Consider the following 25,942-nt stretch of genomic DNA (forward strand, 5'->3'; position numbering starts at 1 on the left):
CTAATAAATGTTTTTATGTTTGGGAGAATTGAGACTGAGGTTTGCCTCCAGTGTAATAGTCTTATCTAGGTATGAGACTGTGATGGAGGCAAATTATAACTCTCACTTAACTCTGACTAATAGAAACTGATAACTGGCAAAAAGGACCTAATAATAGGAGACCACCAAAATAGATTAGGTCAGTTTGCAACAGAAATCTTCCCTCTGCTTCTAGAAAAATGAAAACTAATTCAAATCCTCTATGCTCTTCATAGCTATATTCTTCTTTCTCTTCTCAGGTCACTTACCAATTTTTTCATCTTCCTGTACCATTTTCCTCTCTTCTCTGAAAGCTCTGAGCCAGCGTATTTTCTCCTCCAGCTTTTTGGCGAAGAATAGATGTATCTCCTCAGTCTCCTTGTTGTGAAGCTTGAAGGCATTTTTCATGCTGACATTAAAGTCATCATCTCTGCCATCTTCAATGTCAACTACTTCATATTTATCCATGTCAATGCGGCCTTTGTAGTACAGGATATCTCTTCGGATCAGGTCCTAGGTGAGAAGGAAGAAAAGGCTTTTTACTGAAGGTATGTGGACAGTAGGTACCAGGAGAGTTGGCTCATGGGCACAGCAGGACGCTAAGGCTGCCATTGTTTTGGAGCACCATAAGGGGTTGGTTTGGTCAAATTTAGGCAGGTTAGTTTAGCAGTATGACATTGATACCTTGGTTAGATGCTCTTAGAGAAAGCCTTTGTCCTACAACCAAGGACTCTGTCTCAGACCACAGCATCAATCCTTGTATGTGTTTATAAGACGCATATATGGGAAGCAGGATGTAGTAAACCACACAAGCATTCCTAGCATGGGCCTTTTCTTTTCTAAAATATTTGCAAGCCCTCCAGAACTATGAAATAAGTTAGATGTTGGGCAAATTTGGGAATTCAAGCAGGATAAGGAGCCTGCATATCAGAATTGGGATGAGTGGTAAGAGTACCAAGGTGACCACAGGCTGCTGGACAGGAAGGATTACATGGAAATGGTTGAATACTTAGCACTCTGGGGGATTTTAGAGAAGGCCTAGTCTGGTAGGGGAAGTGGGGGTAAGAGTGAATAAATAGCTTCATATATTGACTTGAATGAATCTCACAAATATTACCACATGAAACACATAAAAGTGTAGATGGATACAAACAGTATATGGCCTATCTTTTATTATTGTTGTTTTACTCTCTGGTATCCTAAATTGGATCAATAGTCTCAGTCTATGAGGTACTCATCATTAGTTCACACAGGGTGCTCTTATTCCTCATTTTTTTAATTACTTACTTTTAATAATACATTAAATTTTGGTGAACCTGCTGCTCAATTTAAAAGCTAAGGTGTTGCAAATTCTTACAAGATAAGTCTCCAAAGGCAAAGGAAACAAAAGTGAAAATGAATTTTTGGGGCTTCATAAAGATCAAAAGCTTCTGAACAGCAAAGGAAACAGTCAACAAAACAAAGAGGCAACCCAAGAGATGGGAGAAGATATTCACAAATGACAAAACAGGCAAAAGGCTAATATACAGGATCTATAAAGAACTCCTCAAACTCAACACATAAAAAACAGACAATCAAATAAAAAAATGAGCAGAAGACATGAACAGACACTTCTCCAATGAAGACATACAAATGGCTAACAGACACATGAAGAAATGTTCACCATCACTAGCCATCAGGAAGATTCAAATCAAAACTATATTGAGATACCACCTCACACCAGTAATAATGGCCAGAATTAACAAGACAGTAAACAACGTGTTGGAGAGGATGTGGAGAAAGGGGGACCCTCTTATACTGTTGGTGGGAATGCAAGTTGGTGCAGCCTCTTTGGAGAACAGTGTGGAGATTCCTTAAGTAATGAGAAATAGAGCGTCCCTATGAAACTGCAACTGGACTACTGGGTATTTACTCAAAAGATACAGATACAGTGAAAAGAAGGGCCATCTGTACCCCAATGTTCATAGCAGCAATGGCCACAGTCACCAAACTGTGGAAAGAACTAAGATGCCCTTCAATGGACGAATGGATAAGGAAGATGTGGTTCATATACACTATGGAGTATTATGCCTCCATCACAAAGGAGGAATACCCAAGTTTTGTAGCAACATGGTCAGGACTGGAAGAGATTATGCTCAGTGAAATAAGTCAAGCAAAGAGAGTCAATTATCATATGGTTTCACTTATTTGTGGAGCATAACAAATAGCACGGAGGATATGGGGAGATGGAGAGGAGAAGGGAGTTGGGGGAAATTGGAGGGGGAGACGAACTATGAGAGACTGTGGACTCTTAAAAACAATCTGAGGGTTTTGGAGGGGAGATGGGTGGGCAGTTGGGTGAACCTAGTGGTGGGTTTTGTGGAAGGCACATATTGCATGGAGCACTGGGTGTGATGCCTAAACAATGAATTCTGAACACTGAAAAGAAATTTAAAAAAATAAATTTAGGCCATTCTAACTGGTGTAGATATCTACAATATATCTCAATGTGGTTGATATCTCAATGTGGTTTTTGAATCTCCCTGATGGCTAGTGATGATGAACATTTTTTCATGTGTCTGATAGCCATTTGTATGTCTTCATTGGAGAAGTGTCTGTTCATGTCTTCTGCCCATTTTCTGATATGATTATCTGTTTTGTGTGTGTTGAGTTTGAGGAGTTCTTTATAGATCCCGGATATCAACCTTTTGTCTGTACTGTCATTTGCAAATATCTTCTCCCATTCCATAGGTTGCCTCTTTGTTTTCCTGTTTCCTCTGCTGTGCAGAAGCTTTTGATTTTGATGAAGTCCCAAAAGTTTATTTTCACTTTTGGTTCCTTTGCCTTTGGAGACATATCTTGAAAGAAGTTGCTGTGGCTGATATCGAAGAGATTACTGCCTATGTTCTCCTCTAGGATTCTGATGGATTCCTGTCTCACATTGAGGTCTTTTATCCATTTTGAGTTTATCTTTGTGTACAGTGTAAGAGAATGGTCGAGTTTCATTCTTCTACACATAGCGGCCCAGTTTTCCCAGCACCATTTATTGAAGAGACTTTTTCCACTGTATATTTTTTCCTCTTTTGTCAAAGATTATTTGACCATAGAGTTGAGGGTCCATATCTGGGCTCTCTACTCTGTTACACTGGTCTATATGTCTGTTTTTATGCCAGTACCATGCTGTCTTGGTGATCACAGCTTTGTAGATATGCCCAAACACCAGTTAGAATGGCCAAAATTAGCAAGACAGGAAACAAGATGTGTTGGAGAGGATGTGGAGAAAGGGGAACCCTCTTACACTGTTGGTGGGAATGCAAGTTGGTGCAGCCTCTTTGGAGAACAGTCTGGAGATTCCTCAAGAAATTAAAAATAGAACTTCCCTATGACCCTGCAATTGTACTACTGGGTATTTACTCCAAAGATACAGATGTAGTGAAAAGAAGGGCCATCTGTATTTACCCCAATGTTTATAGCAGCAATGGCCACAGTTACCAAACTGTGGAAAGAATCAAGATGCCCTTCCACGGACGAATGGGTAAGGAAGATGTTGTCCATATACACTATGGAGTATTATGCCTTCATCAGAAAGGATGAATACCCAACTTTTGTAGCAACATGGACAGGACTGGAAGAGATTATGCTGAGTGAACTCAGTCAAGTAGAGAGAGTCATTTATCATATGGTTTCACTTATTTGTGGAGCATAACAAATAGCATGGAGGACATGGGGAGTTAGAGAGGAGAAGGGAGTTGGGGGAAATTGGAAGGGGAGGTGAACCATGAGGGGTTTGAAGGGGCAGGGGGATGGGAGGTTGGGGGAACCAGGTGGTGGATATTAGAGAGGGCTCAGATTGCATGGAGCACTGGGTGTGGTGCAAAAATAATGAATACTGTTATTCTGAAAATAAATAAAAAATAAATTTAAAAAAATAAATATACAGATTTTTAAAAAGGAAAAAATAAAAGCTAAGATGCTGAACAGACATTTTTCCAAAGAAGATATACAAATGACCAACAGACTCATGAAAAAAAAAATGCTCAACATCATTTGGCATCAGGGAAATAAAGATCAAAACCACAATGAGATTCCACATCACACTGGTCAGGATGGCTTAAATGAACAACTCAGGATGAGTATTCAGAGAAAGGGAAACTCTCTTACACTGCCGGTGGGAATGCAAGCTGTTACAACCACTCAGTATGGAGGTTCCTCAAAAAGTTAAATATGAGCAACATCTTCCTAGGAACAACGCCAAAGGCAAGGGAAGCAAGGGAAAAAATGAACTATTGGGATTTCATCAAGATCAAAAGCTTTTGCACAGCAAAGGAAACAGTTAACAAAATCAAAAGACAACTGACAGAATGGGAGAAGATATTTGCAAATGACATATCAGATAAAGGACTAGTGTCCAGAATCTATAAAGAACTTAGCAAACTCAACACCCAAAGAACAAATAATCCAATCAGAAATGGGCAGAGGACATGAACAGACATTTCTGCAAAGAAGACATCCAGATGGCCAACAGACACATGAAAAAGTGCTCCATATCACTCGGCATCAGGGAAATACAAATCAACAGTCAGAATGGCTAAAATAAACAAGTCAGGAAATGACAGATGCTGGCGAGGATGTGGAGAAAGGGGAACCCTCCTACACTGTTGGTGGGAATGCAAGCTGGTGCAGCCACTGTGGAAAACAGCATGGAGGTTCCTCAAAATGTTGAAAATAGAACTGCCCTATGACCCAGCAATTGCACTATTGGGTATTTACCCTAAAGATACAAACGTAGTGATCCAAAGGGGCACGTGCACCTGAATGTTTATAGCAGCAATGTCCACAATAGCCAAACTATGGAAAGAACCTAGATGTCCATCAACAGATGAATGGATCAAGAAGATGTGGTATATATACACAATGGAATACTATGCAGCCATCAAAAGAAATGAAATCTTGCCATTTGCGACAACATGGATGGAACTAGAGCGTATCATGCTTAGCGAAATAAGTCAAGCAGAGAAAGACAACTATCATATGATCTCCCTGATATGAGGAAGTGGTGATGCAACATGGGGGCTTAAGTGGGTACGAGAAGAGTAAATGAAACAAGATGGGATTGGGAGGGAGACAAAGCATAAGTGACACTTAATCTCACAAAACAAACTGAGGGTTGCTGGGGGGAGTGGGTTTGGGAGAAGGGGGTGGGATTATGGACATTGGGGAGGGTATGTGCTTTGGTGAGTGCTGTGAAGTGTGTAAACCTGGTGATTCACAGACCTGTACCCCTGGGGATAAAAATATATGTTTATAAAAAATAAAAAATTAAAAAAAAAAAGTTAAATACGGAGCTACCTATGACCTAGCAATTCTGCTACTAGGTATTTATCTAAAGGATATAAATGCAGTGACCCAAAGGGGTACCTGTACCTCAATGTTTACAGCAGCTATGTCCACAATAGCCAAGCTACGGAAAGTGCAGAGATGTTCATCAACAGACGCTTGGATAAAGAAGATATGGTGTGTATACATACACACACATGCACACACACACACACACACACACACACACACACACACGATGGAATGTTCCTCAGCCATCAAAAACAATGAAATCTTACCATTTATATCTATGTGGATGGAACTAGAGGGTATTATGCTAAGCAAAATAAGTCAATCAGAGAACGAAAATTATCATATGATTTCACTTATATGTGAAATTTAAGAAACAAAACAGGATTATAGGGGAAGGGAGGGAAAAATAAAATGACATGAAATCAGGTAGGAAGGCAGACCATAAAAGACTCTTAATTATAGGACACAATCTGAAGGTTTCTGAGGGGAGGTGGATGGGGGGATGGGGTAACTGGGTGATGGGCATTAAGAAGGGCATATGATGTAATTAGCACTGGGTGTTATATGCCACTGATGAATAACTGAACTCTACCTCTGAAACTAATAATACACTATATGTTAATTAATTGAATTTAAATAAAATATAAAAAATTAAAAAATAAATAAAAGCTACGATGTCACAGCAACCTTAAATCCCATGCCCATCAATCCCGTGGTTTCTTCCCTATGCAGCCTTATCTCATCTATCTATTCCACTTATATGAGGTTTAAAAACCTACAAAGGAATGCCACATAATATATAGGAATGCATACATATTTACAGAAATTATACAAAAATATGACAATGACACATGCAAATTCAAGAGAGTACAAAGAGAAAGAAGATGGAAGGAAGGAAAAGAAAGGTAAAGAGCAGAGAGATATTTACAGAAATTATACAAAAATATGACAATGACACATGCAAATTCAAGAGAGTACAAAGAGAAAGAAGATGGAAGGAAGGAAAAGAAAGGTAAAGAGCAGAGAGGGAGAGGAGAAAGAATGTATTTGTAATGAATTATTTCTTAGACTGGGTAGTAAGTACATAGGTACCCATTATATAATTTATGTATCTTTTTGAATGTCAAATATTTTTTTAAAGGTTTCATTTATTTATTTGACAGAGAGAGAGATCACAAATAGGCAGAGAGGCAGGCAGAGAGAGAGGGGGAAGCAGGCTCCCTGCTGAGCAGAGAGCCCCATGTGGGGCTCAATCCCAGGACCCTGAGATCATGACCTGAGCCGAAGGCAGAGGCTTAACCCACTGAGCCACCCAGGTGACCCTGAATGTCAAATATTTTATGAATTAAAAAAAGAGGGATAGATGAAATGACCTGTGGATCTGTGGAATGTAAGGTCTGATAAGTATCTCTCAGAGTGGTCTTTCAGCTCCTCCTTCTCTTAGGACTACTCTCAACTCCCCCTGATGGCACACTGTAGAGAGCAAAATGGACTCTCTTATGTCAAGCAGGGATCTGTGTCATGTAATGATGCAGGTAGTTAAATGTACTGCAGCTACAAGATATTGTTGGGACCAGCATCAGCTGGCACCCTAGAACTGATAATGAGTGGAACCAGAGGAAGTCTGCAGGGACCCAGAACCAATTAAATCCCTTTAAAAGGGGGAGAATTTTTGCAGCAAACTATCAGACTCTTGAGACATGAAGTCTCTATGTCTGACCACTTAAAAAAGGCAACTGCCACCAAAGGCTCTACCCGATTGATCTCTGACCAGAACCGAGATCCCTCACTGCTTGAACATAATAAGCAGTAAGTGCTGAGAGCTGACCAAGACCAGACTGAGGCCTTATCTCAACGGCACACCCACAGACAGACTTCATGTTTGGTTCATTAACTTCCTACACCTCTTCTGTTATTTGTTGTGTGCTTTGTCTTATGCCCTACCCTGTGTTGCATAAGTAGCCAAGTTTTATCACATGGTGAAATGTCATTGACTTTGGAATCCTAAACCTGCTTTATAATTGTGATTAACTTTATGACTGAATAAAGTTGACACTGGAAAGACACAACTCATGTGTGCACCTTCATAACATGCCCATGACACACATCTATTCTTGGGACATGTGGTGTGACTAAGTCTGGCCGAGAATATCCTTTGTCTTGAGAGATGCCTTCTAGTAGCCAACTCATTCTGACCAACTTTCCCTCCTCTTTGTATATATTTGGCCTTTTAGACAATTTCACAGAATCAGAAATGCTCATTAATTTTTGTTAACATTATACAGTTTGGTTAAACTATTCCTATTCTGCTGAATTGTCTTACATGCCTCACTTTTCAACTGCAGGCTACTTGCAAAGAATTTGCCTTTGTAATCCTGACTCTTCACACTGCATGGTAAACTGGGTGTTTTGCTTTGTCTGGGGAGGGCTGTCTTTAAGAATTCCCACCGTAGCTGTGTCCATTTCAAAGTCCAAGGCTATGAAATATAGGTGTTGTTGAATTGATTTGCAAGAAACAATGTCTACATTGTTCTTTTTCATCCCATAATCACTGTGCATATAAATAAGCTGTGCTGAGTACAGATGGGTTCTGATTTGTTGGGTGTCTTTCGCATCAAGTTCAAAGGAGAGGAAAAAGTCAGCTATACAGAGTGGGCCAATGTTGCTCCAAGATTGATTCAGAGCCTGGGTTCCTTTTACCATACTCAAAATAGACAAGCTCAATCCTGGCCAAAAGGATGGGGTTGTTCCCACGCGCTGACTTCCACAGTCCTCAGGAACACTTTATGAGACGTGCATAAAAAGTGGGCCCTGTCAGTCCAATATAACTACAAAAGCAGGACAAGCTAAGGAGAATGGATTGGTGTAATCTAGTTTGATCTCATAAAGGCCTGAAACATGGCTTAAAACACTTAATACAAATACACATAGACCTGGGAAGCTAGGTCCAAACTGTACAGCTAATAGGTAGGTAACCATTTGACTAGAATAGGTAGCCTTAACCACCCACTATTCCTAACTTCAGCCAATGAGGCAGGGACACTGAAGGACTCCATAAAAATCTGTTTTTCACTCCTTTTTCTGTTTCTATTCTTGCTAGGACATCCATTCCTATCCCACGTTACACACATTTTGTAATGCAAACAGCATATGTCCTCCTTATAAAGGACAGGAGTTAATGATTTCTCTAGAATAGGTAATATCTAAAGAAGGACCAGATGAGAATGACTGGACAAAGCTACCATGTGTGTATTTTATACAACCATGGGCCCTTGTCCTTGTTCTAACTGGTAACTAGATGCCTGAGAGGACAACTATATCAGAGCACCATCTGCAATAAAACCACCCAGACCCTGAACAAATGAGACTCCCACCTTTCCTTTCTTAGTCTCCTAGAAACTCTGTATCTACTCTCTCTCTATCTTCAGGAATCTCTGCTTTCACATCCTGCTGGCTCATGGTTTATTTCCATCCTTTATGAAGCCAAAAACACTCTTGGCCGGTCCTACAGGATCCTCTTTGGGTCTTTGGACCCAGCCTGCCAGCATCACATACAGCTTTCTTTAACTCTGAGTTGGTGAGTCATAATCCTTGTCAGCCTTTAAAATCTTTACTAGTTTCCCGAAACAGGAAAGGATGTACCTGATCTTGGAGCTAAATTAAAAACACCAACTGAAACTCCTATTATTTCTTTAGCTATTTAATGATAACAATAAACTTGAGAGAGTTCTGCTTCTGTGGTAGGAGAGTAGGACTAGACAAATGTGTGATTAAGGTTCTCCCTTTTCCTACTCTTTATAGCTCCCCAAAGTGTTGAATGTGAGTTTTCATCCACAAGATTAGTCATAAAGCCAAGTTTAGGGATGTGATAGGAATTATTAAGAATTACCTACTGTTAAAAAATCCCATCAGAAAATTGTAGCCAAGGCCACAAAGCAGCATGCGACACATATGGAAAGAGTGTGAGTTATACAGACTCCTAGCTGCTTAACCTACTAGCTATGGCCTTGGGAAAGCCATTTTATCTCTCTGCACCTCAATTTTCTCTAAAAATATTTGTAAACCTCAAATCTAAACATGCAATTTCCAGGTCATGAGGCCAGCCTTGTCTAATAAATATGGTCCTGAGCTGTCTTGGTCCCAGAATAATTTTTTTATTTATTTATTTTTACTATTTATTTATTTATTTATTATTTACTTATTTATTTATTTATTTATTTATTTATTTGACACACGGAGAGAGAATACAAGCAGGGGGATTAGGAGAGGGAGAAGTAGGCTCCCCACCAAGTAGGGAGTCTGATGCAGGGCTTAATCCCAGGATCCTGGAATCATGACCTGAGCTGAAGGCAGATGCTTTACAAATGAGCCATCCAGGTGCACCCAGACTAATTTCTTTGGTAAGCCTTCAAAACTCCTTTGAGGAACCTAAAAATCTCACTTTTTTCTTCCTAATCCATTTAAACTTTCAAAATAATTTAAATATTGTGACAAAAATAAATCAAAGCAACAGTAACTGAATATTTTAAACTTTACATAGCTACCTCTATGTCCTTGGAAATTCCATTTATCCTTTCAGGGTGGGGTGGTCGCAGATCTATACTTAGGTTCACACTAATGTGTCCTCCCTGCCCCAACAATACCTCTTATTCCAATCCAATTCCAGCCTTCAGGTCAATTTTACAGATTCTTCCTCCTCAAGTCTTCCCTGAAGGCATCTCTAGCTCAAGTTGTTGCAATTTCCCTTTTCTGAATGCTAGCACTGATAATGAAGACTCTTATAGAACTTATATTTGGCCACCACACTCCTGAGTTACATTAGTTCCATTTCACAACTTGTAGTCTGCTTATTAAGTTGTGCTGAAGTAGTATACCCTCCTTGCTCTTGCTTCACTCAGGGGCTTCCCAGGGAAAAACAGCTGACAAAGCCCCAGAAGTTTCTCTGCTCAGCTTCTGGATATGGCAGAAGAGGGAAAAAGCCCTCTGGAGTCCTGGTTGTCTAAGGTATCATTGGGATCAGGCTGCCCAAATGCCACATGTTAATGGTGGTCTGAGTGCTTTCATAGGCACATGGTGAATAGGTGTCCACCACAGATGCTATTTAGGTCATCACAAATTCCCTGCCTAAGAGCGTGCCAGCTTTCCTATTTTTCCCTTACACTCATCCAAGCTGGAGGATATCAAGGGTGCCAGTGCTTCTCCAGAAGGTCCCTGGCAGTCTGCAGACAAGCACCAAGCCTAGCCATGGATCTAGCAAGGAGCCTACTCCAATTCCTAACATTATATAATTCAAACAGTTGGGAGATAATTGAATTTGACTTCACTGGGTATTCATGGGGTTTAGTAAGACACTGCAAACATTTTGTATAAATGACAGATGCTGCAATCAGGGGAATGCAACTCTTAGGGACTGCAGTCTGTCTCACTTGCTTGTCAGTAAGGTCTTTTTAAGAGGGGCCCCAGTTACTGCCCACCCCTAGCCTTGACCACCCTGGGTTTTCTCTCCAGAGCCTGAGGAAGGCACATAGGGATGGGACTGGAATTATTTTTCTCATTATTTCATTCCAGCATCTAGAGTACATTCTTTTTTTTTTTTTAATATAATTTTTTATTTTTTACAAACATATATTTTTATCCCCAGGGGTACAGGTCTGTGAGTACATTCTTAATAACAGAATAATAACAGCAACAATGGTAACAGTTAACACTTAGCATATATCATATGCTAGACACTGTTCCAAATGCTTTTCATTTCCCTAGCTTTATTGAGGTATAATTGACAAAGATTATATATATTTAAGGTATACAATGTGATGTTTTGTTATATGTATACATTGTGAAATGATCACCACAATCAAGCTAATTAACATATATATCTCACATGGTTACTTTTTTGTGATGAGAACACTTAAGATGTACTTTCTCAGCAAATTTCAAGTACACAATATAGTATTGTTAGCTATAGGCACTGTATTGTATACTAGCTCACCAAAATCTATTCATCTTGCATAATGCAAAGTTTTCACCTTTTGACCAGTATCTTTCAATCTCCCAAATCCCCACCAGTCCCTGGCAACCACCACTCTGCCTTTATGACTTCAACTGCTTTAGATTCCACATAAAGTGAAATCATATGGTATTTGCCTTTCTCTGTCTTATTTTACTTAGCATAATGTCCTCCAGGTTCATCTGTGTTGTCACAAATGACAGGCACTACTCTATTTTAAAGGCTAAATAATATTCCACAATGTGTGTGTGTGTGGTTGTGTGTATGTGTGTGTGTGTATGCATGCATCACATTTTCTTAATGCATTCATCCCTCAGCAGCTAAATGCTTTGCACTTATTAACAGATAATCCTCACAACAATCCTACAAGTTGGGTACTGTTATAACCTCATTTTATGAGGTACTATAGTTAGAACAGTTAAGAAGCTTACTCAGGAACAAAAGCTACTAAATGGTAGAGTTGGGCTTTGAGTCCAGACTACCTGGGTCAAAAATCTGTGCTTGTTCAACTATTGTATATACTGTCTCTCAAAAGAGATTTGCTGAATGAATAAATAGTAACACCAAATATGCAGTAATTAAAAAATACCAATAGCTAACATTTACTAAATACTATGAGCCAGGCACTGCAACTATATTGTTTCATTTAACCCTCACAACTTCTCTTCTCTGTAGAACCATTATGATTTCCATTCTGCAAATGTGAGGCACAGAGAAGACACAGCTCATGGGAAAAGTTGGTACCTTTCTGGCTGGCCCTAGAACCTATGCTCTTAATACTATAATTCACTGCTTCCCACTACCTTAGGTGGTCCTCCTCAACACATTCTGAGATGAATTCTATCATCAGTCTGATTTGGCGCTGAAGAAAATATGAACATAAAGTTAAAAAAAAAAAAAAAACTGGCCCAAGGTTAGAGACAGTAGAGCCTACGGCCCAAATGTTCTGGTTTCAAATCTGCATTTCTTTTCTGCTCTTTCCCTAACCTCTGTTGCTATTGTTACATTTCTGAGTCCCAAATCACTCATCCTCCAAGTCTGGCCCTTCAGTACATGAAGAACTGGCCCAATGCAGAAAGTTCCTTGAACAGAAGAAGTCTTCCCTCCAGCATTGTTATACTCTATTTAGTGCCTGATCCTCCTAAAATACAATGGAACTAACATAAATAACTAGTAGTTATGAAACAGAGGACAACAGAGTATGTCCAGGAGGGTATAATTAAAAACAATGGATACATAGAAAAAGCTGTTTGGGACAACTTCAGAGGTGTAGAATATTAGTGGGTGACTGAGGAGAAAGGAAAGGGGATCTCCACCTCTCCTCTGGTCGGGGGGGGAGAAGAAAAGGAAAAATTCCCCAAAGCAGCAAAATAATTTCCAATAAATCATCTCTGGAAGAAAATAACAAAACACATTCATAATTAAAATAACAGGACAATAAGATGCAGTGGAGCAGAGACAGCCATCACAGAAGACAAGAAGAAAGAGAACAAAGAGTCTTATTCTATATTTTTTTAAAGGAAAATTGACAAAGAGGGAAAAATAGCAAAAGTTAAAGAAGGAGTCACAAAATTAGAAGCCACTGGTGTTTTTTCCCACCTACTATAATGACCACTTTATTGGGAGCTGGGGATAATGGAGAAGGAGGGTCTGATGCTCCTGAGGTGCCCATCTCCCATCTCCCTCAAGAAAGAAGGGTTTGGGGTTACCTTCTTGCAGAGAACCATCTGGTGGTCAAACAGGAAGAAGACCCGCTGCTGGTTCCGGCCATAGGGCTGGTAGATCCAGGCCATTTCCCCAGTGTAGATCAGTTCCGAGCTCCTGTCTAGGATGTCCTCACCCTGGGAAGAACATGTGATAGTGAGAGGGAGCCAGGCAGAAGGGATGGACCTGTCACCTGCCTGGAAGCACTAAAAACTGGACATAGACTGGGGCAAGAGGAGTACAAAAAAGGCCTGGTGGGGAAAGAGGGATAGAGAGGACTCCTGGGAATCCTTAAAAGGCTCCATGAGTGGCAAAGACCCATACTCTTGTTCACCCTTGGGTCCAATGAGCCCTACTACTCAGGACTGCTATATTCCTTCTATGCCAGTTGCTCTCTAGCCCAATAGGCACCAAGGTTCATTCTGGTTCCATGAGGTTTCTCTCTTTCTCTCTCACTTTCCTTGTCTTTTTCTCTATTAATTTCTCTTTCTGCATCAGTCCTTCATCCCAGATCTATTCTTTTAGTCTCTTTCTTATACCTGAAGAAGAAGCCTAAGGAAATAATAGAAGTCTCTCTGCTTTCCAAAGGAGTAAAAAAAGGGGGACAAGGGAGGGCAAGAAGGAGACAATGATAGAAAGAGAAAAAGAGAATACATTTGGTCTCTTAAAAATTTTTTCTTCTGTCAATTTATTAAAATACATTGATTAAATAGGAATGGGAAATAGGAAACTTCACAACCATATTATTCATAGCCTGAAACCACTCCTCTTCTTGCTGTATAGTCAGACAGAAAAAAAAAGTACCAACACATCTGACTTCTAGCTAATTCAGTTCTTCAATTTTACAGAGATTCTAAGGCCCCCTTTTCACAGTAACCCTGCTAGGTCAGAGGTACATGGGTTATATGTCAGATGCCAAGGCAGATATGGCACCTGTTCTCAAGAAGCTTACAGTCAGGAGGAAACTAATGCAGGTTGTGCACAGAACTCTTGGAACATGAGGCAAATTACACCAAAGCCCTGGGCACAGGGTGTGTTCCAGGACCTATATAAAGATAGGGATAAAAATCAGTAGTCCAGGATGCAGGAAAATTAATACTAGCATCAATGGGGTACCTGGATGGCTCAGTCAGTTGAGGCTCTGACTCTTGATTTTGGTTCAGGTCATGATTTCAGGGCTGTGAGACCGAGCCCCATGTTGAGCTCCATGTGGGGTGTAGATCCTGCTTGAGATTCTCTCTCCTGCTCCCTTTGACCACCCTGCCCCTCTCTAAAAAAATATATTAACACCTATGCGCATCAGACATTTACTTTTGCTCTATTTCTTCTGAGGTATACAAGAAGCCTGGGAGGTGGTCTTACTCTCACTTTATAGTCCAAGAAATGTCAGGTGATCAGCTAAGATCACCCAGCTCATTAGCCAGATATCCATGACCTAAGCCCAATTCTGTCACTCCAGAAAGTATACTCATTCTTGCCACAACATTACACTGTCTTTAGACCAGTCAGTCCCTTCCTGGCTCTTGGTCTCAGTTTTTCCAGATGTTAAATGTGGTACATGACGATGATCTCTAAGGTCCTAGCCCTGATACTCCAAAGTTAAGATCTCATCTTTGCATCCCAAATTTTCAAGTCAAGGTTAGAGATGGAGATCCCTGCATTAGCCCTATAAATAATTAGGACAGCCTAGACAGGCCAGTGGGCCAAAGAGAGGGATAGCTGGAAATGGTATTCTTTAGCATACTACTTTTTTCAGTCTAAGTGATGAGAAGGAAAAGGGCAGCTCAGTGTAAATATTTTGTAATAATATAACCTCAAAAAGAAAGCTCACAGATACTGTGACTCCAGTTTCCATTTCAGGGGTTCCTTGGAACTTGAGTAAACATTCATCCTCAAAGGGCCCACATACTAACACAGAATTTCTGGGAGAAGAAGCTCTCAGGGTGAGGGATTTGTGCAGGGCTTTTCTGTTATATGTATGGGAAGCTGAGAGTGGTACCTGTCTGCCACATCCCACCCTGAGACAGGCCAGGAAGATGTGCTACAGTCCATTTTGGATATATATAAAATGAAAGAAAGCCATAAAAACAGGCTAAGCCCAAACAAAGTTGGTCAAGATGACTTTTTTTTTTTCAGGATGACTTTCAAAGTTACAACCACTGTACCAGCCAGGAATACTCCTATTGTAAGAACTTGCAACACATAACTCGGAAAGGAAAGGAAAGGAAAGGAAAGGAAAGGAAAGGAAAGGAAAGGAAAGGAGAGGAGAAAAGGGAAAGGGAAGGAAAAGGGGAAGGGAGAGGAAAAGGAAGGTGAAGGGAAGGTGAAAGGAAGGGAAGGTGAAGGGAAGGGGAAAGGAAATGGAAGGGAAAGGTAGGGGGAAGGGTAAGAAAGGGAAGAGTAAGTAAAGGGAAGGGAAAGGAAGGAAGAGGAGAGGAAGAAAGAAAACACCCTTATGCTCACCAAGTTGATTGATGTCACCTCTCTGTGTGCCAGTTTCCTCATCTTCATTTTTTTTTTAAATTCTAAGGTCAATTTTTATTTCTACAAAAAAGGTAATCAAAAGAGTATAAAAGGCATGTAAAGTATATTACTGAGTGAACTTCAAGTGGAGGTGAGTCTGCAAAGACTGTGAATCTAGAGGGCGATGGAGGGCCATCTTGTTTCTGGGCTGGCCAGCTGCTCTGAAGGAAGAGATCAGCAGACCACTGACAACCCCGCACTGGTGCTGGCTATAGCCAAATCCTGCCAATTGCAGACAATCTGAACCCTGGAAAGGGTCAAATTGTGCCTAGGGAGGATGACAGTGAGCTGCACTATATTTCCTTATCTTCAAAATGCATTCCCTACACTGACTGGCATCTTTAAGTGGGTACGAGAAGAATAAATGAAAGAAGATGGGATTGGGAGGGAGACAAACCATAAGTGACTCTCAATCTCACAAAACAAACTGAGGGTTGCTGGGGGGAGGGGGTTTGGGAGAAGGGGGTGGTATTATGGACATTGGGGAGGGTATGTGTTTTGGTGAGTGCTGTGAAGTGTGTAAACCTGGTGATTCACAGACCTGTACCCCTGGGGATAAAAATATATGTTTATAAAAAATAAAAAATTATATTAAAAAAATAAAAATAAATAAAAAAATGAGGCTAATAACAGTACCAATATCATATGGCTGTTGTGTAGATTATGTAAGTTAAAACATGTAAAGTGCTTAGGAAAGTACACTTTATACTGTAAGTTCTCTTGATTATCATTGTGCATTCTATATCCTATGTCACATATTCCCATTAATACTCACAAGAACCCAATGAGGAATGTACTGTTATTACCCCCAAAACCAAGATCAGAGGAATTGGAAGTAAGTTGCCCAAAGAATCCAGAATCCAGAATCCAGAATCCAGGCCAGACTCCCTCCAAAGCCACCAAAGAACAGTATAATGATAATCCTTAGTGGAACAACTAGCTACCTTGAAAGATTTATGAGATGAGAATCTCCGAAGACTTGGGTTCTGGGCCCAGTCACCAACTCACTCTGTACCCTTGGGGAGTAGCTTAAACACTCTCAATCTATTTTCTCAATTGAATAATGGATAATACAACAGTTCCTGCTTGTTTCACTTCACATGGCTGCTTGAGGCAAAAATCAGATCATACAAGGGAAATGGCCCTCTCAGAGTTCAGATTTCTCACCCTTTGCCTCTTCCACCACACTTGCACCATATATTTACTTTGCCTTGCCCCCAAAAGTACAATACCTTCCCATTGCCACCTCCCCTATGTACATGCTGTTTTCTTTCATTTCTCCAGAAATTTGCATATACTGTTCCCTCTGCCTGGAACATATTTGCCCCAGTGTAAAACCAAGGCCACTCATTCATCTCAATAGCCCAATGTCCAACACCTCATTCTAGTTATAGGCTGATTTTTCTGATGTGAGGCTGTAGCCAAAACAGATCTAGGGAAAGAAGAACAAGGGAAATACCCTACTTTTCATATAGTTCATTTTCAGTGCTGCCTATTCACAGGATAGCAGGGAAATAACAAATCCAGCCAGCTTTACACTTGATCTCCTGGTCCCAGAAGTATGCCTCATCAAACTACCTTAGCTTTTTAAATAGATGTTTTTCTGTTTCTATGATGTTGGGTGTCTGTGTTTCCTACGACGTTTTGGATTGAATTATCCAATGGTAAACTGGAACTGGTCTTTGGGTATTACACAAGCGGGCTGTTAGGGGAGTGGTGTCACCACAATCATATACAGTCAAATTCTCAAACATGAGCTACAAATTTGGGCTCATGGTAAAAATTTCTGGTGGTGGGGGAGATTAAAAGGAAGCTTCCAGGGATATGCTCCTTTTCATTTACTTTCAAGTGGATCTAATGAGTGTGAAGGGTAGCAATGTGACAGCTCAACCAACCATCAGCATCAGAGAAATTAGAAATGTAAATTTCCCTAAAATTATAGTCTATAAGAACAGATTCTTCTCCCTGTTGCTTTCTCAGCCTCTCTAAGGTATGGATTATTACTTTAATGTATGGATGATACTCTTACTCGTCCATTTATTTTTTAGGAGCCCTGGGCAGTGGGACAGAGCAGAGGGTACTTCATGAACTCTAGTTCTCATGGGAGGGGGGTGGGCAGGGAGCAGGGTTGATAACTAGAGTTGAAAAAAAAAAACGTCCTGAATATTTATGGAATAAGTTGAAGTAGGGTCAGGTCTGGATATAAAACAAGGCCTCCTACTCTCTATTCAGATATTCTGATTTACTGAGTAGGTACCAATTGCCTGTATGCTGCCAACCCTCAATGATCTTTCCCAATTCTCCTTCAAAGTAGATTAAGCCCTGAAGGTTTCCCCTATGACTCTTCTTTTTAGTTTGACAAATAAAGCTGAAATTATCATGTTGATGCTTTGGCAGCCACCCTGTTTGTTCAGACTTCTGGGGGAAGGCAAGAAATCATTTTCTTGATTTGCAAGGCTTGTCCACAGCAGCCCTCAGCAAGCTGTGGGACCTTTCTTTGCTTGTGCAACTGCTTGGACAAGTAGAACATACAAAGAACCTCTATCAGGGAACCAGTAAGGTTTGGCTACTTATGTCAATAGCTAGCAAGTCATGGAGTGGATATGTCTTATTGCCTTTTCAGGGTGGTCCTTCAGTACTCATCAACCTTTAGCCATACTATGGTTTGGATATTTCCCCCAAGGAATTCTTACTACCTGCTTATATATGGACTTTTTACTGCATAAACAAGTCCCTGCAGCATCACAAAGGAAAGCAACTGGGGTGTGGGAAGCAGAAGGTTGAAAAGAGTATGTAGGCAGCAGTGAAAAGAATACCACAGAGAGAATCTAGAGAACAGATTAAAATTTTAGCTTTGTGGTCTTGGTCAAGAATAGGCTTCTCAGACTTTCACCATCATTACAACATGTGTGTGTGTGTGTGTGTGTGTGTGTGTGTGTGTGTGTCCCTGGACAGAATTGTTGATGGGGAGAGTGGTCCCCTAAAAGCCCTGGTGATTGACATTCTAGAAGTCTTGAAGACTAGATATGACAAACATAAGACACTTTAGGCCTGCCCTCTCAAATGTACCCACCAGGGTTAGATGGAAAAAAGCTTCCTCTAGAGCTAGGACATTCCACAGTGAACCCAGAGTCTGAAAAAGGAACCATAAGGAATTTTTCTTCTTACTAAATTAGATGAAGAAGGACTTCACCAAGTAGCAGGGTGTCAGGGTTATACATATAGGCTTGGTTGAGATTAGCATGATTATGCTAACAAAGGAGGCAGAGAGTAACTATTCTCTCATTGATCCTGGCTCAAAATTGCCACTTTGTTTCCCATCCCCCACTTCTAGACAAAAGCATATGAAATTCTTTCTTAGATGCTGAGTCTTTAAATCATAGTTCAGAGTTTTTGAGTTTGGTATTAATAAGGTTCCCTGGATAAGGCAAAGAATTTCAAGCTATTGCTGGTCCTCCATGGCTCTACCTTCAATTACTGGAGGCTCAGAGCATATGGAGGAATTAGATCTCGTAGGCATAGGAAGAGGGAAAATGTGCCAGGGAATATGAAAACAACGCTTCTGGGAACCTCCTTTTACAGAGAACCCTGCAGGAGTAGAGAAAAAGAGGCCTGATAACCAGACACAATTTCAGAGTCCCTTGGAGTTGATGGGCTTGTTAGAGGTCATTTAATCTAGCTTTTTGCTTTTGATCAGGCAACTAGCCAAAGTAAGTCAGATACAAGGGAAGAAGAACCATGATTCCCTAGTAAGTCTGGGCCAGTGTTGGTTTCCTCTTAAGAGCAACAGGGTCTCTTCATTCCGTTTTCTTCATCTCAATCACTCCTGTTTTCTACTCTTACAGCAACATTATCCTTTAAAGAAGACTAAAAAATATGCCAAATGCTCAGAACTGTGGTCTTTAACAGCCATCTACATTAAGAAGGATCAGAGGTAGCAGAATAAACAAAAGATGATTTTTTTTTCTGGACTTAAGTAAAATAGCTGTTTGCAAGGCTGATGCTTAATCTTCTTAAAATGTGCTACTGCTTGAAATGCTAGGGAAATACTACCTCTCAATCACAGGAAATGATACCAGAATTGAGGCAAGTGGAATAAGGAACTGGTTCAACTTCTACACTGTGACTATGAAGCTTAGGTTTGCTCTGACCACTTCCTGATAGCATGACCAGCCTTTCCATCTTGATTACGTTAGCCTACAGACTGTCAGATTTCACAATCTGCATCTGAGAATGTGAAATGCCATGACCCCTGGTTCTCTTGGTGGGCACAAGAGATAAACACTAAATGGTGTACTCAACACACCTACCTGTGAGGCTTTATAATTCACAGCTCTGTTTCTACTGAACAGAAACCCAAAGAACCTCAACAGAGCAGTGACATGAACAGAAGCAAAATCTCAATTTATTTGTTAGGTTGTATATAGCTTTTGCAAGTGAGTGTCTAGGAAATAAGTCTTTAGTGATCTCATTCACTGAAGACTTTCTGAGTTCAGAGAAGTGGCTGTTTCCAATGAAATAGGAGGCTTTCGGGAATTATTTTTATAAGCAAATGATAAAAAACAGAATTTGGTCTGTCAATTCGGCAGGAATGATGACCTCAGCCTCAAGGGTGCAAGCTTGGGTAGACCTAGTAAATGTGTCAGGGCAAGGTAATCTCACCAATGGAAAAAAGATGTATGTTGGTTGGCCTGCACCAGAGAGAGAACCAACTTTATATTCTGTGTCTGGGCGTGAATTAGTACATACTACTTCTTAATCAAGTGTTCACCTGGAGGTGATAAAACTCCAGGACTGGAAAGGAGCTTAAAAGTATATTGAGTCGATCCAATTTGTTTTCCTGGCAACACCCAAAGAGATGAACCTTTCTTTTTTTAACGAAGTGTTGCCTCAAAGATTTTTCCAACCTTCTTAGAAAGCTACTCAAATACACAACACCTCTCATTAGTAGAAAGTTTTGCCTTGGCTCTAATATAAATCCTTTCTGCTGCTCTTTAAATTTAATTCCTTTTCATCCATCTTTGTCTAAGATGTGATATTCTAGCTAAGCTATTCAGACTCCCCAGTGCCCCTGTTCATGAGGATCCTACCTCCCAGTCTAGGACAGACGCCTGCCACTGGGCAATCTTGTCAATATTCTCCAAACGCCGCTTGCGCTCATTGATCTGCTGAGTCACATTTCTCATGACAGCCAGAGCAGCTGCCACATACCTGTAGTCACTGTGAAGACACAAAAGTACAAGTTAGATGTATCAATGTGTTAGAGAACCAATGTGTTGTGTGCCAACCCTAACATCTAGTCTTCTCTTCCTATTTAGTAACAGAGCCCTGATTTTCAGATGGAACCCATGCCACATTGAGTAAAATATTACATTTCCTATCTCTTTACAATAGTGGGTGATTATGTGATGAGTCAAGTGATATGCAAATAGTAATTCTGGGTGGAGATTTTCAGAAACCTCATTTAAGGAAGATAGCATATGCTTCTTTAGCCCTTACTCAATTTTGATGCTTGGAATGTAGATTGATGGTTGAAGTTCCAGCAGTTATCTTGGACCATAAGAAAAACTCCCTACTCCTAGGGAGAGATAACACAAAGTTGGAAGGAGCCCAAGTTTTTGATAACCACTAAGCTACCACAGCAGTCATGGACTGCCTACCTGCAGACTTTTTTTTTTTTTTTTTTTTTACGTAAAAGGGAAATAGACCCCTATCTTTCTTATAGCTCTATTTTTTAATTTTTTTTATTTTTTCAACGTAACAGTATTCGTTATTTTTGTACCACACCCAGTGCTCCATGCAATCCATGCCCTCTCCAATACCCACCACCTGGATCCCCCAAACTCCCACCTCCTGCCCCTTCAAAACCCTCAGATTGTTTTTCAGAGTTCATAGTCTCTCATGGTTCACCTCCCCTTCCAATTTCCCTCAACTCCCTTCTCCTCTCCATCTCCCCTTGTCCTCCATGCTATTTGTTATGCTCCACAAATTGAATTTCTCTGCTTGACTTACTTCACTCAGCATAATCTCTTCTAGTCCCGTCCATGTTGCTACAAAAGCTGGGTATTCATCCTTTCTGATGGAGGCATAATACTCCATAGTGTATATGGACCACATCTTTCTTATCCACTCATCCGTGGAAGGGCATCTTGGTTCTTTCCACAATTTGGCGAACGTGGCCATTGCTGCTATAAATATTGGGGTACAGATGGCCCTTCTTTTAACTGCATCTGTATCTTTGGGGTAAATACCCAGTAGTGCAATGGCAGGGTCATAGGGAAGCTCTATTTTTAATTTCTTGAGGATTCTCCATATTGTTCTCCAAAGTGGATGTAGTGGCTGTACCAACTTGCATTCCCAACAACAGTGGAAGAGGGTTCCCCTTTCTCCACATCCTCTCCAACACATGGTGTTTCCTGTCTTGCTAACTTTGGCCATTCTAACTGGTGTAAGGTGGTATCTCAATGTGGTTTTAATTTGAATCTCTCTGATGGCTAGTGATGATGAACATTTTTTCACATAGTTCTATTTTCTTATCCAATCTGATATAATCAGCCACGGTTCAAGAAGGGAACCTTATACCTGGCATGGTCCAGAGCTTTGCCATCTCTTCTACTGTGTATTTCTAGAGAACTCTACCCAAAATCACTGTGAAATAATATCTACTCTTTTCCTCCAGTACGATATACAGATAGGATGTAGCACAGTGGTTAATAAAAGACTCTGGATCTACACTCTTTGGCTCAGACCCTAGTTTTGTCACTGAGTAGTGGTCTTTGGCAAGCCTCACTGACTCTCCCAATGACTCAGTTTATTCATATGTGAAATGGGAGAATTATAGGAGGGTTTGTTGAGGGTTTAATCATCCACATAAACTGTTTTACTTCTGGCCTATAGCAAATGTTAGCAGTATTATTAGTACAAATAAAACATTTCTCTAGAACAGACACCACATGGGTTACCTCTCAAAACCTCTAGTCTCAGAAGTGCAACTTTAGGCTCAGTTTCCTGGGACTTTGGATGGCCTACTTGTTAAAGTTTATATTGTCCTTCCCAGTTTTCTCTGCTTGTCTGATCTGACTTCCAGTCAAATTGCCCCTATGAAAAGCAGATTGAAAGTGAGATCCCAGACATTTGGTGGAGTTAAAATAGACAGAGAGGGCAAGAGGATGAATTATGATTCAGTCTTAACTAATCTTTCCTTAGAAAAGCTAAGCATGCTTTGTGGTCGTTAACCTGCTCACTGTCCCAGCACTAATTAGAAAAAAAGAAAGGAGGTAAAAGACATACACAGCAATTGTCTTTTTCTTTCCTAATACACTGAAGTGTGGGGTGGTTGAATAATAAGAGGCACAGAGAAAGCAGCAGTTATAACTGCCAGGTCAGACACCATGTAGCACTTCCTCTTAGATGGTCTCCTGTGTTCTGTGAATACCTGCCAGATCATAGTCTTTAAGTGCTACTAAATTTTATCACCTCCAGTGGTGGGATGCTCACTGTACATCCTAACCAGTTTATTCTGTCTCAAGACAACTTAAATTAAAAAAAAAACTCTCTTAAATTCTTATTTATTCTGAGCCTTAATAAATGTTAGTTATTAACAGTTTTTCTTCTGGACCCAACTGCTGACTTATATTGAACTCATGGTTGACTAATGCTTCCTAAATCTCTTTAAATTATGCTGTCTAGGGTCACCTAGGTGGCTTGATGTGTTACGTGTCTGCATTCGGCTCAGGTCATGATCCCAGGGTCAGGGGATCAAGCCCCACATCAGGCTCCCTGCTTAGTGGGGAGTCAGCTTCTCCCTCTGCCCTTCTCCCTGCTTTCCTGCTCTCTGAAATAAGCATATTTTAAAAATAGCCTCTCTAGAAGCTGCATCTCTCTAAGCTGTCCTTGAACTCTGTCTCCGTCTTGATTTCGTAGACCAAACTGCAAAACCTTACGTTTGTTCTTTTATTTGTATTATTTTTATTATTTTTTAAAGATTTTATTTATGTATTTGTCAGAAAGAGAGAGAGAGAGAAAGCGAGCACAGGCAGAGAGAGTGGCAGGCAGAGTCAGAGGGAGAAGCAGGCTCCCTGCAGAGCAAGGAGCCCGATGTGGGACTCGATCCCAGGATGCTGGGATCATGACCTGAGCTGAAGGCAGCTGCTTAACCAACTGAGCCACCCAGGCATCCCACCTTACATTTGTTCTTTTTAAAAAAAATCAATTAGTCAATATATGGTACATCATTAGTCTTTGATGTAATGTGCAATGATTCATTAGTTGCATATAACACCCAGTGCTCATCACATCATGTGTCCTCCTTAATGCCCATCACCCAGTTACCCCGTCCCCTACCCACCTCCCTTTCTGCAACCTCAGTTTGTTTCCTGGAGTCAAGAGTCTCTCATGGTTTTTCACTACCTACCTCCCTCACAGCCAACACAGTATGGCAGGCAGAGCTACCAATGGTGGTATTCTCTCACAAAGGGAGAGTCCAGTGTTACCACATTTGGATTCAAATCTGAAATTTGTCCAAGGCTCCAGAAACTGAAGCACATGACCATTATTTGCTAAAGAAACACCATCAACTTAAAAATGAACCCAGGGACTGGTCCTAGCTTAGCATAAAGAAAACCAACTGACCCATACCCATGGCCTTTTACAACTAGGTCTGGAAGTCAGCTCCAAGAAAACCAGATAATGGAGTCAAGTGAAAGTAGGAAGTGGGTCTAATGAGAATTAGGCTGAAAGCTAAGGGAAATTGGACAACAGTCTTCTTTCTTCTTAGAAGGTTCAATCAAGAAGAAAGCTGAATGAGTCAAAGATCAGGGATTTAATACTAATTAAAGGCAGGCTATAAAAAGGCTGAGGGCTCTAGGTAATAAAGTAAAGCATGTGAAAGAGTAGGGGGGTGGTTCACTCATTGCTGGAGATGACTCTCAGCATATACTTCACTGGTAGGCTCATTTGCTGGTAGGTCATTTCCATTCAGAGAGAGATAAGCTTCTTGGTCATTTTTGGGTTGGTTTTCTCTAAAAAAAAACTACTAAAAAATTAAAAAAAAAATAAACTTCAGAAGAAGTCTTAAGTCTCTTTACTCCCCAGTCATGCTCTGAGTCTGCAGAGAAGGCACAATAGGGGCAACTGGGTGGCTCTGTGGGCTAAGCCTCTGCCTTCAGCTCAGGTCATGATCTCGGGATCCTGAGATAGAGCCCTGCATTAGGCTGTGTGCTCAGCAGGGAGCCTGCTCCCCCTCTCTCTCTGCCTGCCTCTCTGCCTACTTGTGATCTCTGTCTGTCAAATAAATAAATAAAATCTTTTTTTTTTTTTTTAAAGGGGGAAGGCGTAGTTGGGATGAGCCAGAAGAGGGTGGAAAAGACTAAAGAATACTAGAGATATAGGCTTACAGAAGAAATCTAAAGTCAGTACAAGTTATGCAGGCTGTTACTAGGATATTGAATCTATCAAACAGAGCACAATAGACAGCTGAACAATTATTCCATCTAGATTATTTCCCTTAGATAAACCTAGGGCTAAGGACCCAGCTAATCTCCCTAAAGGCCTGGTGTTAAGTTGTGCCATAATGATAATGCATACTGATTTTTTGTGCATTGTGATTCCCATGTTTATAAGAAACTCTCACAAGCATTCCTTTGCTTTACACATAGAATAACCCTGCGAGGTAAGCAATGATATATTGCCATCCCATTGTGCAGAGAAGTTAACAGAAGAAAGCTCAAAAAAGCTAAAGAACATATGTTCTCAATAAAGACCAACATGTAGATGAGGCTCTCCTAACCCCTACTTTCTTTTTTCTTTTACCTATGGTCCTGGGCAGTATATTTGAGGAGCTCAGCCAGTTGTAAGGGATACTTGCAGATCTTCTGCACAGGAGTCAAAAGGAAACCATCAATAGCAATGTCGATCATCTGCTGCAAGAGGCGACAGGCCTCAAAGAAGTGCTGGTAGCGGCTGTCCTTCATTAGTTTAGAGAGTTCCATGCAGGCATCCAGGTGGTTGTTACAATATTCAGAGTATATCCAGAATCCATCTTGCTATGAATACAGGAAAAATGGAAAGAAAAATAAGTTTACTGATAATTTCAAAATAAGTTTTGGAGAAATGAAAAAACAGATCTTGTCCTTACCTAGAAATATTAAAATGGTAACAATGTGAATCTTTCCTAAATTGATTCATAATTTTTATAATAAAATAAAGAAATTATTTGGGAAGTAGACAAACTATAAACATTTGTATAGAAAATTATAAGTATGAATAGTAGTGAAATTCTATTAAAAAATGGTAATGACAGAACACCACTCCTCACAAAAGTGAAAACACAGCAATAAAATTCTGGCACTGGATTTTATTTTA

The 25,942-nt window shown here is 40.4% G+C and overlaps 1 protein-coding gene across 1 annotated transcript; it reads right to left on the reverse strand.

Moving 5' to 3' along the window:
- Positions 1-237: 237 nt before the first annotated feature.
- On the reverse strand, positions 238-25,623 carry ARHGEF9 (Cdc42 guanine nucleotide exchange factor 9; the record flags this gene model as incomplete). Its single annotated transcript, XM_082751253.1, has 4 exons — positions 238-531; positions 13,063-13,194; positions 20,671-20,800; positions 25,391-25,623. Coding segments are annotated over 4 exons (747 nt in total), but the record flags the coding sequence as incomplete, so codon positions are not given.
- Between the last annotated feature and the right edge of the window lie 319 nt (positions 25,624-25,942).

This window comes from Mustela nivalis (genome assembly GCF_964662115.1).
Source record: "Mustela nivalis genome assembly, contig: HAP1_SCAFFOLD_2754, whole genome shotgun sequence".
NCBI lineage: Eukaryota > Metazoa > Chordata > Mammalia > Carnivora > Mustelidae > Mustela > Mustela nivalis.